Source organism: Trichomycterus rosablanca, chromosome 19 (assembly GCF_030014385.1).
Source record: "Trichomycterus rosablanca isolate fTriRos1 chromosome 19, fTriRos1.hap1, whole genome shotgun sequence".
NCBI lineage: Eukaryota > Metazoa > Chordata > Actinopteri > Siluriformes > Trichomycteridae > Trichomycterus > Trichomycterus rosablanca.
The window spans coordinates 7848043-7866845 of NC_086006.1; the positions used below are offsets into that span (position 1 = coordinate 7848043).

General features: G+C 39.3%; 1 protein-coding gene across 1 annotated transcript in view; it reads left to right on the forward strand.

Moving 5' to 3' along the window:
- Nucleotides 1–1694: 1694 nt before the first annotated feature.
- The window catches only part of ephb2a (eph receptor B2a), a 63741-nt gene continuing 46632 nt past the window's right edge, over nt 1695–18803 (forward strand). Inside the window, exon 1 of the mRNA XM_063015565.1 lies at nt 1695–1794. Coding sequence (XP_062871635.1) covers nt 1695–1794 — 100 coding nt within the window. The remainder of the gene's footprint in view (nt 1795–18803) is intronic.

The following is an 18803-nucleotide window of genomic DNA, read 5'->3' on the forward strand; positions in this document are numbered from 1 at the left end:
CTGTGGGTCAGAGCTGTTTTGACAGCTTATGAGGTTTTATCATTCTGGCTGAACAGTATAGTTGGGATTTACTGTATCTAGTTGGCATTTGAGAGGATACCAGAGTTCCCAAAAGAACCCACATCTATTGTGGCTCAAGATTAATATTAAGATATTAAAGCTGAGCAGTACCAACACTGCAGCATTACCATGCCATATAAGACCCAAACTTATTCATTATATTTATTTTAATAAGGCACAGTCGACTGAATACATTTAATGTAAAGTATTAGACTTCCACAGAGTAAATAAACTGCCAACAATCTAATCAATAGAGTACAATGGGTCAACACAGCCCTATGCAATTAAAAATCCCGGTATCCAAAAGTGCTCATGAATGTCTTCAGCTTGTGCAAATGCAGTCTGCCAGTGCCCACCCTTTATCTCTTTGTCCAGGCCCCTTTTTTGTTCAGGCCTTTTGTGGGTCCGTGCATAGCCTCTATTTTCCCCAACTGCGACCCCCCTATCTCCACCATATTCATATTAACCACAGTCAGGGCAGAACCACTGCAGGCACTTTCAAATAACCAGTGCTCTTTAATTCATTCATTCTTAGTAAATGCTTTATCTTTTTTATTTATGCTGTTTCTGGGGTCTATCCAGGAAAACATTTGTGCACAGTGCTCAGGGATTTTGCAGTTTTATTTTGAGCCTAAAGATACATTTATTGTAGCCAGTTCTCATACTGACATGTTTTGAGAAGACTCTTGAGTAAGTGAAAAATACCCATACAATTGTAAAAGATGTGGGCAGAACTTGACAAATTCCATACATTCCATACGTAACCGTGACAGATAAATAAATTTATTCTTAAATTAGATGATGGCAACAGCTTTTCAACAGCAAAATACATAAATACATAATTAATTAAATAAATAAAACCCTTAAAATCATGTGGAATCAACTTTGGCTCCACAGATGGGCTGATATTGTCCAAGCATGCTGGATTGAAATCGAATCAGATTTAATCAGACAGATTAATATTAATCAGTTATTAAAATTATATTAACAGATAATTTTATATTGTAACTGACATAAGTAAAATTAATGTTCTATAAAAAATGTAAAATAAAAGATAAAAATAATACAAATTTTTAATACTAAAAATACTTTAATTATAAAAATAATACAAATATGATAATAATAACATGATGATGAGGATGATGATAATAATAATAATAATAATAATAATAATAAAAATGATGATCGAGATGATCCAGAGATGATCCAGAGATTCCCTGTGAAACTGTACCCGCAGCAACCTTGTCCAGGATAAAGCGGTTAATAAAAATAAAAATATAAAAAAATAATAATGTGTTTTATCTCATTCTTGAGCACAGCAAACAGTTCTGCATGTTTTCTGCATACCAGAAGGTGGATTAACTGCCCTACATTGTTTGTAGGTGTGAATGAGTGAGTGAATGTGTGTGTTGTGTGTCCAGACAGAGCCAGTCTGAATCTGATTGGTGTGTGTGTGTGTGTGTGTGTGTGTGTGTGCTCTCCCTCTGTCTCTCTCTCTCTTTGTAGCAGTGGGCTGGCTGGTTGGTTTTATAGCACTGGCAGCAGCAATAGGCAGCAGTGGCAGTAACCGTAGGCAGTAGACGGTGGCTGTGTGGCTGCTGGGTACAGATGGGCATGTATCTGATGCACTGCTGATGTGTAACCCGGCTCTTATCACCCAGACGGCCGCGCTAATGGCGCTGATGCACATTATTGGATTATTATGGATAATAACACCGTTATGGGCAGTAGAAGGTGAGAGGCGCGCGCGTGCGTGTTTGTGCGCGCGTGTGTTTCTGAGTGAACGCGTGGATTGAACTGTGCGTATCGGTTGAACTTGTGGTTGATGCTTGTTGTTCTTTTGAGTTGAAGGTTGGATTTATTTGAATATTTTGGCGTTTTTATGAAAATCTTGGGTGCTTTTGTGTAGCTTCATTGTTCAGTACATGCTGCAGGTGCAGTGAAACTGCCGCGAGCCTGAAAACCCTCATTCAGGCTGTTTGGTCCCAAAATCACATTGTCCAGGTTTATTGTTAGATCAACTGTAGATGCAAACACATGCTTCTCAGTTCTTCTGTGTTCAATAAAGAACACATTTACAGCATTCAGTTGCAGATTTGCATGTTTTTGCTTGTTTTTTTCTACTTTTACTTAAAAGCTAATAGAATTAATATCATTCAAGTCAAAAGTTTACATACACCTGCAAGCAACGTATGTGAATCATGGCAGTTTTCAGTGATTTTTACAACTGCTCCTTTTTGTGACTAAATGATTGAAATGCACAGCTTTGTCAAACTTTCTGAATTTAAGTTCTTTAATATAATTTTTAAGGTTTTTTTTTTTAAATATGTTGTGTCAGGAATACAAAAAGGGCATAAACAAGTACTGTTTTTATCCACATTTGTTATTTTGTTATTAATATATTTCAAGTTCAATAAATTACTTCTGATTTACACGTATAATGTATTTTGACTTTGTATTGGTTCAATATGTTTTTTTATTACCACCCCTTAATCTCAGTCAGGGTCCACCACAGGGCAAACACACACCCACACATTCACACCTAGGGCAATTTTATTGGCTCCAATTAACTGCATACATTTGAACTCTGGGAAGAAACCGGAGCTCCCGGAGGAAACCCACTCGGACACGGGGAGAACATGCATTTACATTTACATTTACATTTTCGGCATTTAGCAGACGCCTTTATCCAGAGCGACTTACATTACAGTTACAGTATACAGCTGAGCAACTGAAGGGCCTTGCTCAAGGGCCCAACAGCAGCAACCTAGCAGTGGTGGGGCTTGAACCAGCAACCTTTGGATTAGAAGTCCTGTGCCTTAACCACTAGGCTACAGCATACCCACGCAAACTCCAGACAGAAGGGACCCGAACCCCTCGAACCCTGGTGTACTAGCGCATTTTACCTGATTACTTTGAGCCCAGACTGTGTTTGTCTCTTTCATACATCTAGCAATCTGAATGTGTAAACCTAAACGATAGTACAGTAAGTTGGTGGCTCTGTTATGCTTTGGGTTTATGGTTCTGGGACATTCTATAACCTTTGCCAATCATGTCCATGCAGATGCCTGACAGATATTACCAGTAGTGGGCTAACTGAGTGCCCAACTAATGTATACATTATTATAGAAGAAAATATATGATATAAAATATATGCATCGACAAAAATAAATAGCTGATGTAAAAAGGTTAAAAATGAAAATGTACAAGTAGAGACAACCTGTATAAATTTTGCATTATCCACCCCCAACCTTTTTTTGCATTGTTTGGGTATATCCAATTACCCTGTATTCTGCCAATGCACAACACCTTTCCAGCTTGTCCCAGTGCTTAACCAAACAGCAGGAGTCAGGTGAATCCCCATCTGGCCTTCCTTCCTCAGGCACGGCCAATTGTGTCTATTTAGCAGCCAACCAGACCGGTGGCACCACTGGCACTCAAAGTCAGGTCTCCATTGTGTTGGGCAAGCATATTCGACCACTGTGCCACCATCAAACCTACTGTTCATGCTTTTATATACAGTAGAAATAATCCAATGGACTCAAAAGGTAATCACAACTAGGGATATCGTGGGACCTGGCAACTGCTGCTCACCCCCACTTATTTTACATTACATGCAGCTTTAGTTGCTGTAACAGAAAATATATTTTGCATTAAATTGCTATGCATACGTTATTTAATATTTATAAAGCTCTGCACTGCTGTGTTGTGCTGTGCTGCTTTTTAGGTTTATTTGTCAGGCCAGGGCATCTCATTAGTCCTGAAGTTGTTTTTCCCTGCTCAAACACATGCATACTGTCTCAGAAAGGACATGCTAATTAGATGTTTGTTTGGAATGAAGTGTGCAAGAGCTAGGGCTAATTTTGTTTTTACTTGTAAGTACACAGGTCAGTATTTTGTTGTCTTTATTGTTAGAAAAATGTTAAATATCTAAAAAACATAAAATAAAGTGTCCACAGATGTGTTGGACTTGTGTTGCACGGTGCTCGCCTCACAGCAAGATGGTTCTGGGTTTGATTCCCAGGTGTGGAGTTTGCATGTTCTCGTGTCTGCCTGGGGTTCCTCCTACAACTCCGGTTTCCTCCCACAGTCCAAAGACATGCAGTCAGGTTAATTGGAAATACAAAATTGAACCTAAGTATGTGTGAATGTGTGCGTTTCCTTGAGATGGACTAGCGACTTGTCCAGGGTGTTTCCTACCCTTTTGCCCAGTGAATTGGACCCACCGTGACCCTGAACTGGATAAAGATACAAGAACGTTAATGACGTTATTGACACGCCACAAATGACCTGGCCTTCTTTAAGCGCCAACTTGTCTAGTGTTGTGTGTTTTAAAGGTAAAAAGCTCCTACCAATGGGTTTGTAGTTCATCTCGTAACCTCTAAATTCTACTCAATGCATCATTAAGCTCCAAACCTTTATGAATAGTGTAGATTAGGGCTTTATAACCTTTGTCACATACCTGCTGTGTTCTGCTTTGAGTAAATGTGTCTGCCAGATTTAAAAATCATTGTAATTTCCTTTTTGTTTTTGTCTGTCTGGTGCTGATTTAGTTGAGGTGCTCAGTAGTTAAGGAATAGGACTGGCGATCTGAAGGTCTCTGGTGGAAGCACCACCACCACCATGCTGCCACTATTGGGCAAAAGACGTTTTAAATATCTGATGATTATTTGCCTTACTACTGGGCAATAAGAGTTGACATTGTTGTCATTGTCTGATTTACCTCTGCTTCATCCTGGCCAGGGTGGCGGTGGGTCTGATTCATGGAGTGAAAAGTAGGAAACACTCCATACAGGTTGCCAGTCCTTTACAGGGCATAAACACACACTGACAGTTGGTCCGACTGCATGTATTAGGACTGTTGGAAAAAAACTGGAGCACCAGGAGGAAACCCACACTGACACAGTTAGAACATGCAAACTTCAAACAGAAAGGACCCTGGCTGCCTGGCTGGTGAATTAAACCAAGGGCCTTCTTGCTGTGAGGTGACAGTGTTAACCACTGTGCCACCATGCCTAAAATTAGTCTAATTATAGTAAATATTTGTTTTATATCAATTTATATCAGTTATTTTGTCAGTTAGATTCATTTCACTTCTAAAGCAGGAGAATATTGAGCTTGCATCAATACCTGGGTGATGGTTGATATTGTTTGTAAGATCATGTGATGTCTGTATGTTCTGACTGTATGTTTTGTGTAAGCCCACTGCTTCTGCCCGTCCTGCTGGATTAGCGTCTGACGCTCCCCTGGCTTCTCAGTCATCTTTCCAATCCTTTATATAAGCACGACAAACCTATTTGATTTCAGCCATGTCTGAAGACATTGGCTTTACCGGCCTGTCTGGGCAGAACGAAAACGAAACACAAAACACTGCTCTGCTGCTTTCTTTGTTTAAAAATAATAATAAAAAAAGAATTTAGCTTGTAATTATGGGAGCCGTTGTGAGTGTGAACCAGTCTGTGGTCTGTCTGGAGAAGTGTAACGTTATTGTCAGGCTGAGAGTCTGGGTTGCGCTAGCCAGAGAGAATGTAAATGATTTTTTTGATGAAATAAAGAGAATCGTATCTGCTGGCTTAGCAGGGGTCAGATTGGTGAAATTATCAGGTATTCAAGAGGGACTCCTTGACAGCTTAATTATGCCTCCGCTTGCTCAGTTTTGTTTAATGTGTCAATTTGGAGAAAATTGGACAATAAAATTGGATTTTCTTTTCAATGTTGATTGTTATATGAAGCATGGTTTACTAAATAAGCAACTAATATGCATTAAAATGGTAGAATAATTGAGAACGCCTGGGAACACATACACCGATTAGGCATAACATTATGACCACCTTCCTAATATTGTGTTGGTCCCCGTTTTGCTGCCAAAACAGCCCTGACACGTCGAGGCATGGACTGCACTAGACCCCTGAAGGTGTGCTGTGGTATCTGACACCAAGATGTTAGCAGCAGATCCTTTAACTCCTGTAAGTTGTGAGGTGGGGCCTCCATGGATCAGACTTTTTTGTCCAGCACATCCCACAGATGCTCGATTGGATTGAGATCTGGGGAATTTGGAGGCCAGGTCAACACCTCAAACTCAATGTTGTGACCCTGTCGCCGGTTTACCACTGTTCCTTCCTTGGACCACTTTTGATAGATACTGACCACTGCAGACTGGGAACACCCCACAAGAGCTGCAGTTTTGGAGATGCTTTGGCCCAGTCATCTAGCCGTCACAATTGGGCCTAGTTAAACTCACTCAGGTCCTTACGCTTGGCCATTTTTCCTGCTTCTAACACATCAACTTTGAGGATAAAATGTTCACTTGCTGCCTAATATATCCCACCCATTAACAGGTGCCGTGATGAAGAGATAATCAGTGTTATTCACTTCATAATGTAATGTCTGGTTGGTGTAAATTATTCACTGTCCAAGCTAACAAAACTTGTAAACCTCTGGACTGGGGATCAGTGTTCATGTTCAGGGATAAGGTGTTTTGAGATGAGACTCCTAGTGTAAATTGTAAAACTACATGAAACTGTAAGGTTTAATACTTAAGATAGGAGATTTAGCCACTCTGCAAAGATCAGACCAAGAGTACAAGAAATTCAGAAATTAATCGGCTTGGTGGGTAGCACTGTTGCCTCACAGCAAGAAGGTCCCTAGTTTGATTCTAAGGTGGAGCAGTTAGGGTTCTTACTGTGAGGATTTTTGCTTGTTTTCCTTGTGTCTGTGTGGGTTTCCTCCGGGAGCTTTGGTTTCCTCCAGCAGTCCAAATACATGCAGGTGAGGTGAATTGGAGATACTAAATTGCCCCATACATTTAATTGTATTTAATTAGCTAATGTTGGATATGTGTTGCTTATTAAAAGATAAGATAGCCATTATGACCACTGACAGGTGAAGTGAATGACACTGATTATCTCTTCATCACGGCACCTTTTAGTGGGTGGGATATATTAGGCAGCAAGTGAACATTTTATCCTCAAAGTTGCTGTGTTAGAAGCAGGAAAAATGGGAAAGCGTAAGGATTTGAGCGAGTTTAACTATGCCCAATTGTGATGGCTAGACGACTGGGTCAGAGTATCTCCAAAACTGCAGCTCTTGTGGGGTGTTCCCGGTCTGCAGTGGTCAGTATCTATCAAAAGTGGTCTAAGGAAGGAACAGGGTGGCCAAGGCTCAGTGATGCACGTGGGGAGCGAAAGCTGGCCCGTGTGGGCAATGTTCTGCTGGGAAACCTTGGGTCCTGCCATCCATGTGGATATTACTTTGATACGTACCACCTACCTAAGCATTGTTGCAGACCATGTTCACCCTTTCATGGAAATGGTATTCCCTGATGGCTGTGGCCTCTTTCAGCAGGATAATGCGCCCTGCCACAAAGCAAAAATGGTTCAGAAATGGTTTGAGGAGCACAACAACGAGTTTGAGGTGTTGACTTGGCCTCCAAATTCCCCAGATCTGAATCCAATTGAGCATCTGTGGGATGTGCTGGACAAACAAGTACGATCCATGGAGGCCCCACATCACAACTTACAGGAGTTAAAGGATCTGCTGCTAACATCTTGGTGCCAGATACCACAGCACACCTTCAGGGGTCTAGTGAAATCCATGCCTTGACGGGTCAGGGTTGTTTTTGCAGCAAAAGGGGGACCAACACAATATTAGGAATGCCTAACTGGTGTATATTAAAAATAGAAATGTAAAGATGTATAAAGATATATAAAATATTACAAATAATAACAGTAGTACAATGATCACAGTATTGTACATAGTATGGTGGAGCTGGTTCACTTTATTAGGATTCGGTTAACACTCAGACCACATTATAAGTAACTGATATTATTTAGGTCATTCCTAAGGGTTCACAAATTTTTTCCAACTGTATTTTCTGTACATCACACGTCAGCCTTGCATTCATCTCTCTTCAAAGCTCTATTTCTTCACACTGGTTGATTAAGCATGCATGAGTGAACAGTATTTTCTGCTTCTCAGACTCATTTAGCTTTGAGTTGCTCAGAAGCTAATCAATAATGTATCAGAGCAGGAGAACTGATACTAAGGTGAAGGAAAATGAAGAATTCTCTCTCATTACCCTCCAACTTTTGATATTTAAAACAGATTTAGTGAAGTTGGTCTGTGTAGCTTCAGTTTCTTTGTTCAAAAGATCACATTTGAACCCGACATTTCATTGACCCAGAAGCTCTCGTTCCGAGGAGAATACTGAGGAAAATAGGAATGATCCCCGAGCTAAATATTCACTACTCAGAGTGATTAAAAATCAGATGAAAAGTTAATTTTCTTTTATGACCCGCAGCTACTAATCTACTCTCGTATCCACTGAGGAGCAGATGTGATTTGCAAATGAATATGGATATTTGAGAGACTATCGGTCTTGTGATGGAAAATCATTGGCTAATATGTGTGATGTATTTCGATGTGAATTCTTCTAGTTGGTTTATATCCTTGGAGATACAAAATTACTGTTAAATCAGTGGTAAAATAAAAATCCACAATTTTAAATTAGACAAACGCCTCTATAGGGACACGTGAACGTGAGCCTACATCTACGTTTGTACAGATACCAATGCCAGACTTCATATTTCCCTTTGGTACAAGTAGACGATGGCCAATTGCCATTTCAGATGGGCAGGGGATTGCTGCTTTGGGGATATTACAACATTTACAGTGACCTTAGATTAAGGATTAAAGCTGTGGATCCAGGGCACTTGTCAGGGAAGATGAAATATCAAATAGTATTAAATAATAACAGAACATGTCAATGGTTTTTGACTTCCAAACCCACCAAATTTAAAGTTGCTATACTGTATGTATATTTTTGACCCAGCATATTTCTAAAAAACCCACTTTAAAATTATGAAGAAACTTTTTTATTATTTGTCAAAGATGTTCCAATCATTCAGTCACAGAATAAAAGCTCAAGTCTGTCAGAACATTTCAGATTCGTAGGTCACTTTGCCCTTAAATATAAAAGCCTTTGTTTTCTGGGAAGCTTTTCTCAGGATTTTGAAGTCTGTCTGTGGGAAATTATACCTCGGGATGCAGACGTGTTAAAACATAAACAAGTTTTCTGGGACCTATTGCAAAAAAGATTGAAGTTTGAAAGTTACTTAAGGGTTTGCTTTCTTCATGTAAAGAATTGGTCTGAGATAGATAGATAGATAGATAGATAGATAGATAGATAGATAGATAGATAGATAGATAGATAGATAGATAGATAGATAGATAGATAGATAGATAGATAGATAGATAGATAGATAGATAGATAGAGGTGGATGGATGGATGGATGGATGGATGGATGGATGGATGGATGGATGGATGGATAGATAGATAGATAGATAGATAGATAGATAGATAGATAGATAGATAGATAGATAGATAGATAGATAGATAGAGATGGATGGATGGATGGATGGATGGATGGATGGATGGATAGATAGATAGATAGATAGATAGATATAGAGATGGATGGATGGATGGATGGATGGATGGATAGATGCTTCTTTATAATTAGAAGGGTTGTACATAATCTTTTGATTAGCTGTATAGCACAGGTATGGTTAATTTATAGTTTTATTGCATTTCAAGTAAAGGTTTAATTTTCTTTGGTTAATTGCTGGTGTTCTGAATATTTTAGTTCGGGATGTGACTGGAAACCCACTGCTTAATCATAATGATCTCAGTAGCAGTTTAGATCCAATCAATATGCATCATTATTCAGTGAGACTAATTTCCTCTAGCTAAAATCATTAAAGCAATAGCGGAAATTGAACACACAGCCTGAGGATTTAACTACTTTGAGTGTAAAAATAACTTTGTCACCAGATTGTACTTTGCACTAGAGTTTTTCTATGCACCCCTCAATTATCCAATTACCAGATTGTAATTAGCCTCTTATGCTTCAGAATTCCATTCCTGACTAAGTAGGGTCACAACCAGAGGTGGAAAGAGTACTAAAATATTGTACTGTATGATTTTTTACTTAAGTCCGAGTAAAATTACTAGTCTAAAAATCTACTCAAGAAGGAGGGACGTCATTTTCCAACAGAAGTTGATAGATGAATGATACAGCAGACTACACACAGCTCACCAGCCATGCAGCATATTAGCAGTTCATGTGTGGATTTAACCACTCTACACACCTAACAGATTGCAACTGCGGTTGTCAATTCAAAACAGCATTATTTCTGTTCATCCTCAATAAAAGGGTTAGGCGGTTAGGGTTGCACCTATAAAAAATATAACATAGGAACATGATCAAAATAAAAAACAAACCAGCAGAATCTCACAATCACATTTATGCTGTCCGTTTTACTTACATAAATACTCAAAAATAAATGAACATAAAAAATCACAATATTTCATAATGCTTTGCTACCGTTGCAAAATGAAAGCCAACCATAAACAGCAGAACCGCGACCTAGATCAATCACACAGCAACAGAAAATCATAACCATTTATCTGCTTACCTGATCTATATCCATGTGTTGTTCCATTAGGGATATAATCCACTTTATATAAGACCATCTTGTATGTTTCCAGAATATATAAATCCATACCCAACTGTTTTATCCACCTAACTAATGAAAACTATATTTATTCTCACGGCTTTCCCGGTAAAAAGCTTAAATTGGTGATTCGTTCACTAAACTGTCATTTATAGAACAACCAATGAAGAAAGAGATTGAAATTCCGCCCAGAATGTGAATTCTGAAGCTCTGATTGCTTTATACATCTGAATCTCTTCACCAAATGAACCGATTCATGGAGTTGTTTATGCACAACATCATAATGAAACAGAGTGAGTCGTTTCTGACTCGTTAACTCAGTGATTCAGTTCGCAAGCCCTACTCTAAAGCACACAAATGCGTAAATGCTCAGCGGGCCGGATCAAACAGCCTAACGGGCCGGTTTAATGTCGAGTTTTTTATTGTTTTCTTTTTTTTTTTTTTTACTCAGTAACGGATGTTATTTAAAATGTAGCGAATTACAATTCTTAATACAAAACAAACTTAAGTAAAAGTAAAATTACAGGTTGTAAAATCTACTTTAAAAAGTACAAGTACACAAAAAAACTACTCAATTACAGTAACGCGAGTAAATGTAATTCGTTACTTTCCACCTCTGGTCACAACTGCCCCTTTTCCGACACATGTGCAGTACCGACCACATCTTTTCACCTGCACAAGGCGGGTTCTTATTGGGATTCGTTCAGTGTAGGGAGAGTCACGCACCAATTTCCATTATCCTTCATTCATTTTTTCCAAATATGTATTCAGACAACTGCAGCTTTGAAATGTAATAATATACACTTTCTGAGAGGTACTTAAAGACTCTTATCCTATATACACATAAATCCTGCCATGCTTTCACCAGCAAATAAAGCTGCTATATTCCTGTTCTGAGACTCTCTGTGTGTTAAGAGGGGTTTTTGCTCTGCTTTATTCAGTTCAGCTTGTCGTTTACTGATAGGCTGTGGTGAATGAGTAAGACTGTGTTTTCCTTGTTTGGTTTAGCTTGTACTCACTGTGTCATGGAAATGCAGCTTGTAGCTTGGGAGCTACACTGATTAATATACAGTATAAAGCAGTAGAATGTGAAGGGACTGTGGCTTTAAACCTATATGTTATCAACTGCTGCCCTAATAATACAGGGTAACGTTTAAAATATGATCAGGAATAATATAATTGCAATTAATATTTATACAGAGCTTTTCCTTTTATACATGTACATTTTGTGGCATTTAGCAGACACATTATATTCAAAGCGACTTACAATTATGACTGAATACAATTTGAGCAATTGAGGGTTAAGGGTCAACAGTGACAAATTGGCAGTCGGGCTTAAACTAGCAACCTTATGATTACTAGCCCAGTACCTTAATCACTGAGCTACCACTGTCCATGTTAAGCACTTTGAGATTTTGAATACCCACCAATGAGGTCAGCAAGTGCACGCTTTGGAAAATAACAGAAAGAGATTATGGTGAAATTTAAAGCCGGGCATTTGCTTGGCCAGTTAAATCTACGCTTTGTCCACACTGATGTCAAGTTTAACTTCAGCTAAAAATGTGTTATTTTTGCTAAAACTAAAGATGATAATATACAGGATTGTGGCTTTTAGACATAAATTACGTAAACACATTTCGAATTTAATGCCTGCAACACACTCAAAAAAGTAGGGACTTGTTAAAGTACACTTACCCCTGGGTTACATCACCTTTCCTAATAATTAGACTAAAAAAATAAGTAGAATATTTGCTCATTCGTTCTTGAAACAAGAGCTTGGACTGTGGTGGACTGTGTTTATTGCCATATGTGGTTATATTAATCACAATAGTTACAGTTTATCATGCAGTGCCTAAGGCTCAAAGGTCAAACACATTCTACAGTGATGTTAGGACTTGCCCAATATGGACTGAGATTTCCCTGAATTCTCTGAATATTTTTATAATATCATGCACGTTAGATGACCTAGATTATTTCTACATCATGCCTTTACATTATTAGTTTTAGCATTTAAGTTTGGCCCAGCAAAACATGGTCCAGACAAGAACAATATATAATACACTAGCACTATTAATAGCCTAGCTGTTAAAATTAAATTTCTGCTTTGTCCAGTCTCTAATATTCTTGTACACCTACCTCCATAATCAGAGTCTGAAATGAATCCCTTTTTACTGAAAACATATTTTTAAAGTGGCGTGATTTCATGTGTGCTGGTTCTCACATCTGAATATTTAACCACACTGGATGAGTCACGGTGGCTGAGTAAATGTTTCAGCATCTCGTCCCGCCGGCTGAATGACAGAACTGGAGCAGAGAGGATCAATTGCCACTGTCCCTTTTCAGAATCCAGGAACGTGTTCCCCGTACAGTTCACGTGGGTCCGCATGGGAGCGCGGTGGTCAGCTGGCGCAATTGGTCTTTGAATAGCATCTTTCACATGCCCCACTGATTCTGCCCAATAGGGAACATAGCATGATGGGAATTCGTCAAGTGCCTGCAGGTGTTTGCCATGCACCAGCATAGCTTATCAGGGACAGAAAAATGATTGTGTAAGAATTTGTGTTCACAAATGTTGCCATATATTGCTTAAACAAACGTGCAATTCTACAATACATATTAAAGTTATGTGTGCATGATTTATTATTTTTGGCACTTTAAAATGGCGTCTGACATGGACTGCTGTGATACTGAGGGATTTCCTAGCATATGTCACGTTTGATCAAAGCCTGCTGTGAATGAATTACTTCCGCATGAATTATTTAGCATGAAAGTGAAATGTATTGCTCTTTTCATCAGTTCTCCTGGGAGAAAAGACAAAAAGCTGATCTCAGGAGGATATCCTGTGGGTCTGTGTGAAAATCTAGTGAGCTCTCTATATAGATGCATTTTATGTTATCATATGTGCTCCTGAGAAGAAGGCTGTCTAAATTCTTAGATAGCTTAAAATGCTGCCTACTGAGATGCCTTAATTCTGAGCGATATTCTGACTGAATAATAAGGAAGCATCCAATGCTTCCTCAGCGGTGAAGGCATTCCCATCATTCAGTGTGGCACAACTTTTCTTAAAAAGAAATGTAATGTTGCGGATGGATACGAAGCAACGGATGAGATCTTTTCAAATGTAAACAAATTCGTATTTATGCATTATCTCCCTTTTTTCTCCCGATTTTTAGCGCGTCCCGTTTTTACCCAATTACGTTATGCATCCTTTCCACTGATGCTGACCCCCCCCCCCCTGATTGAGGAGAGCAAACTGACACACGCCCCCTCAGACACATGTGCAGTAGCCGCCGATTGCATCTTTTCACCTTTTAAAAAAAAAAAAATCAATAAATGCCGCTCAGGTGGCGCAGCGGTAAAATACGCTAGCACGCTAGCCGGCTGGGCGGCTATATGAACAACGTTTGGCTGTTGTTTATCCAGGGAGGGAGCAGGATAGAGACCTGAGCAAATCACGACCTGGCTGATTGATGGCACCTGCACGAGAATCGAGGAATAATGCGATCAGGGTGTGGCTCTCCGCATATGAACTCGCCTCGTGCAGGTGCCATCAATCAGCCAGGTCGTGATTTGCGTGCACATCATGCGATTGCATTATACATCAGCATTAAAGCATTTTACTTCACACTGACCACTGACCACTGACCGTCTGTGCAGTACTGTGTAATGAAACGAAAAACGAAAAAATAACAACATTTGTAGGACCTGAAATTTGTTTCTTGGCACGCTGACCTAAAATGTAGTGACGTACTCCCCCTGAGATTAATCCAGTGTGGCGTACAGATCGTGGCTCAGCCTGTAAGGATTAGATGTGCTGCTCGTTGCACTTGCGCTCTCGATGCCCTACTTTTCATTAAAATGTTGAGGGTGCGAGAGACAGAGATACAGAGAGAGAACAAGGGAGGTATATTGCAGGAATGATCGGACAGATGGAGTGGGGGTTTCTGTTCCGTGTGGAGAGAAATGCTCTGACATTCTGTCTCAATACAGACATTTGCAGTTCTTTGTCATGACAGTATTTAAAGCTGTGGGAATATTTACGGATGTGATGGAGTTTTTAGATACATGAGCTGTTTGAGATGCTTGTATTCAAATACTTTAATCATTATATTAGGACTTTGAATATTTCTTTGAATATTTCTATTACTTAATACTTTTTATTTTACTCTATAAATTAAAACAATATAGCTTTCAACACAACCTGAACAGAACTCCAATCCACTCCAACTCCTTCCTTCTGACAATGTCTGTATGTAGACACCCTACCGGCAGATAGCACAGCTGGAAATCCCAGCAGAAGTGGGCTAAAACAATTTACCACTGCACCACCTGAGTGCTTTCTATAATTTGTATTTATTACATTTTTCAAATAAAATTTTTAGGGCACTCAGGTGGTGCAGCTGTAAAACACTCAAACTCGTGAGCTTAAATCTCAGATCTGCTACCGGCAGGCTGGGCGCCTACACTGACAACGATCGGCTCGTCCATCAGGGTTGATTGCTGGATAAGATTCCTCATAACTGATGCTGGCTGATCGATGGCGCCCGCACAAAGACGAGGAATAATGGGATCAGTGCGTGACTTTCCATGTGTCAGACTTGTTCAAATTCCACCATTTTCTAAGGGGTTTAGGTCAGGTGACTGTGGCAGGCTCTCCAGAATCCAGAATCTGCAACCAAGTCTTGGTGGACTTTGATGTATGATTGGGATCATTGTCTTCTTGAAAGATCCAATAACAGCCAAGCTTCAGCTTCCTCACAGAAGGGATGATGTTTTCTTTTAGGATCTCCTGATACTTGATTGAATCCATCTTACCCTCCACTTACTGCAGGTTTCCAGTGCCAGACAAAGCAAAGCAACCCCAAAGCATTATTGAGCCACTGGCATGCATCGCTGTAGGCAAAGTCTTCTCTTTAGCATATGCTTCATTCGTCCTCCTTCAAACATAGTGCCGATCTTTAAGCCCCAAAGTTCTATTGCTCCACGGAACAGAATCCCAAAACTTTTATGGCTTATTTATATGGTTTTGGAGGCAACTTTTATTTTGGGTTAATAGAGATGTCGTCTTGGCATTTTAGCATTTTACCTTTAGCATTGCCTGAAGTTCTTCTAGCCACCAAATTTTGCTGCTGGTCTTTTACTGTCACTCAAGGGTTTTTAACCACCAAGTAGGGTAACTATAAACTTGCGAACTGTGCTTCAACATGTAACTCTTATTTTCTTCCCAAATCAAATTTGTGTTCAAGTTCAGTATTGAAGACATCAAAAATCTTTATCTATTTTTACTGCAATCTACAAAGTGTCCCAACTATTGTGGAAATACTTTCCAGTTCTCCCTTCCAGCCAGGGTGAAATGTGAATTTACTTGTGTCCATGGTATAAAATCATGTAAGGGTTTGAAGGACTGTTGCCTAATGGACCCACATTAAGCGCTTGTGTATTTAGGCCTCCAACAACCCATCTGCAATGGTGTGCCTGAGCGGAAATGTGACAGCAGTCCATGAGCCTCACAAGCTGATAAAATATAAATGAGGTGCTTTATTGAGCCAGTGTTCAACAGCAACCCCGGGGTTTCTGCCTTCCATCACATGAATTTTTTTTTCCCCTATGACTGATGCTTGCTTCTTTAGAAATGCAGTGGTCAATTTATATTTATCAGTAGTGGGCTTTCTGTAACTAAGAGTGGGTGCGTGTGCCCCACAGACAGAACATCTGTATATGATTATTTCTTAAAGCAAAGAGGAGAGAAGGTTCACTTGTTGGCATAAATAATGTGTGATCGAATGCATCAAAGTTGCAGGCCCACTGCCCAATTAATTTCTTTGATAGCCGGTCTTTGCTGCCCAGTGCATTTCAGACACACTCGATAGAGCCCACAACAAATGGCCGGGCAGTCTGTTCATTGTGAATTGCTGGCTCTGTTCCTGCGTGTGCAGATTCTTTTGGGAAATGTTCTATACTGCCCGCCTGTAATTTAGATCCTGTCTTGTAAAATGTTCCTTTGTTTGGCAGATTTATCGCTTTATTAATGTAACATATTCTCTCTATAAATCACCTGGTGAAGAAATGTTGGAATTGCTACCGATTCTGCAAACATGCAGCACTAGTCGGGTAAAAATGGGCTGAATAATAGAAAATAAGTCAAATCTACTGGATCATTTCAGAGACGTTTGGCAGCAAAAAATGTCCTACCATGCCAGGGTACTGGGAAGTAATGATGTGTGAGCCGGTTATTTTATTATGATTTATATTTGGATTTTTATTATGAAAAATGGTAAAATGAAGTAGAGTTGAACAATATGAGCAAAATATGAGCTATCCAGTGCCATACATTTTGCCCAATTTTATGCTAACATAGCATTTCAGTGACATTTAGCTACAGCTAGTCGAAAAAATATTCAATTCAAGCAGACTCACATGTAAAAGACCATATGTGTGAATAGGCATACAGTACATGTATTCTGTACCCAAGGCAGGGAATGGAGTAATATGATTGATCAAACACATTACTTTCTATTTCAGGTTGTGCTGTGATTAGCGGATAAATAATTAATCAGTCTGTAATAAAACTGGCTGACTTATTAATATATATGGAGCAATGAATAAAAAACGAAAGAATAATTACTTTGTGTCTAAGCGTGTAGAGTAAACAGTTTGACAGTCTAAGAGCATAAACACTACAAAAAGCCTATTTAGCTTATTATTTTAAACAGTATTAGTAAAATGTCAGTATTTGCAATTCTCATACTATGTACTATGGACTTTGACACACACACAAACATACATACATGATGGGACTCTGACACACACACATACATACAGTGGGGGAAATAAGTATTTGATCCCCTGCTGATTTTGTAAGTTTACAACCTTACAAAGACTTGAACAGTCTATAATTTTTATGGAAGGTTTATTTTAACAGAGAGAGACAGAATATCAACAAAAAATCCAGAAAAAAAACATTAAATAAAAGTTATAAATTAATTTGTATTTAATTAAGGGAAATAAGTATTTCATCCCCTACCAACCAGCAAGAATTCTGACCCCCACAGACCGGTTATGTGCCCATGAGGCACACAAATTAGTCCTGTCCCTGTATAAAAGACTCCTGTCACAGAATCAGTTTCTTCCGTTCAAATCTCTCGACCACCATTGGCAAGACCAAAGAGCTATCAAAGGACGTCAGGGACAAGATTGTAGACCTGCACAAGGCTGGAATGGGCTACAAGACCATCAGCAAGAAGCTTGGTGAGAAAGAGACCACTGTTGGTGCGATAATTCGAAAATGGAAGAAATACAAGATCACAGTCAATCACCCTCACTCTGGAGCTCCATGCAGTCCAGAATTACACGGGAGGAGCTTGTCAATGATCTCAAGGGAGCTGGGAGCACAGTCACCAAGAAAACCATTAGTAACACACTTTGCCGTAATGGATTGAGATCCTGCAGTGCCTGTGCAACTTTTATTTAATGTTTTTTTTTCTGAATTTTTTTTTGATATTCTGTCTCTCTCTGTTAAAATAAACCTTCCATAAAAATTATAGACTGTTCAAGTCTTTGTAAGGGGGTAAACTTACAAAATCAGCAGGGGATCAAATACTTATTTCCCCCACTGTACATACATACATGATGGACTCTGACACACACATACATACATGATGGACTCTGATACACACGGAAACCTGTTTACCCTCTCGAGGTTAAAGACTGCAAGTCGAGACTGCAGTGCCAACAATGCTGCTCCTACTAGATGGGATGGGAACCTGGCGCGTTTGCACCAAAAATGTCCAGAACTTACAATGGATTTTATCACAGACTGGACTGAACAATGAAGTTTTGGCTCCTTAACCTTTCCCATTATTGCTTCTTGTAGCATAAAAGCTTCCAAACACTAACATAATAAAGCATCACCTTTTAAAATACACGCTGGTACAAGTTGCATACATGGAACCTTTCATTTATGAACTAATTGTGTGTTTAAAACATCTTTATGGCAGGTGTAGCCTAGTGGTTAAGGTACTGGACTAGTAGTCGAAAGGCCACTGGTTTAAGTCCCACCACTGCCAGGTTGCCACTGTTGGGCCCTTAAGTAAGACCCTTAATCCTCAATTGCTCAGACAATATACTGCCACACTACTGTAAGTCTATTTGGATAAAAGCGTCTGCTAAATTCCAAAAATGTAAATATAAATGTTTATGTGTAGCATGTTTAGAGTCGAAGTGAATGGGTG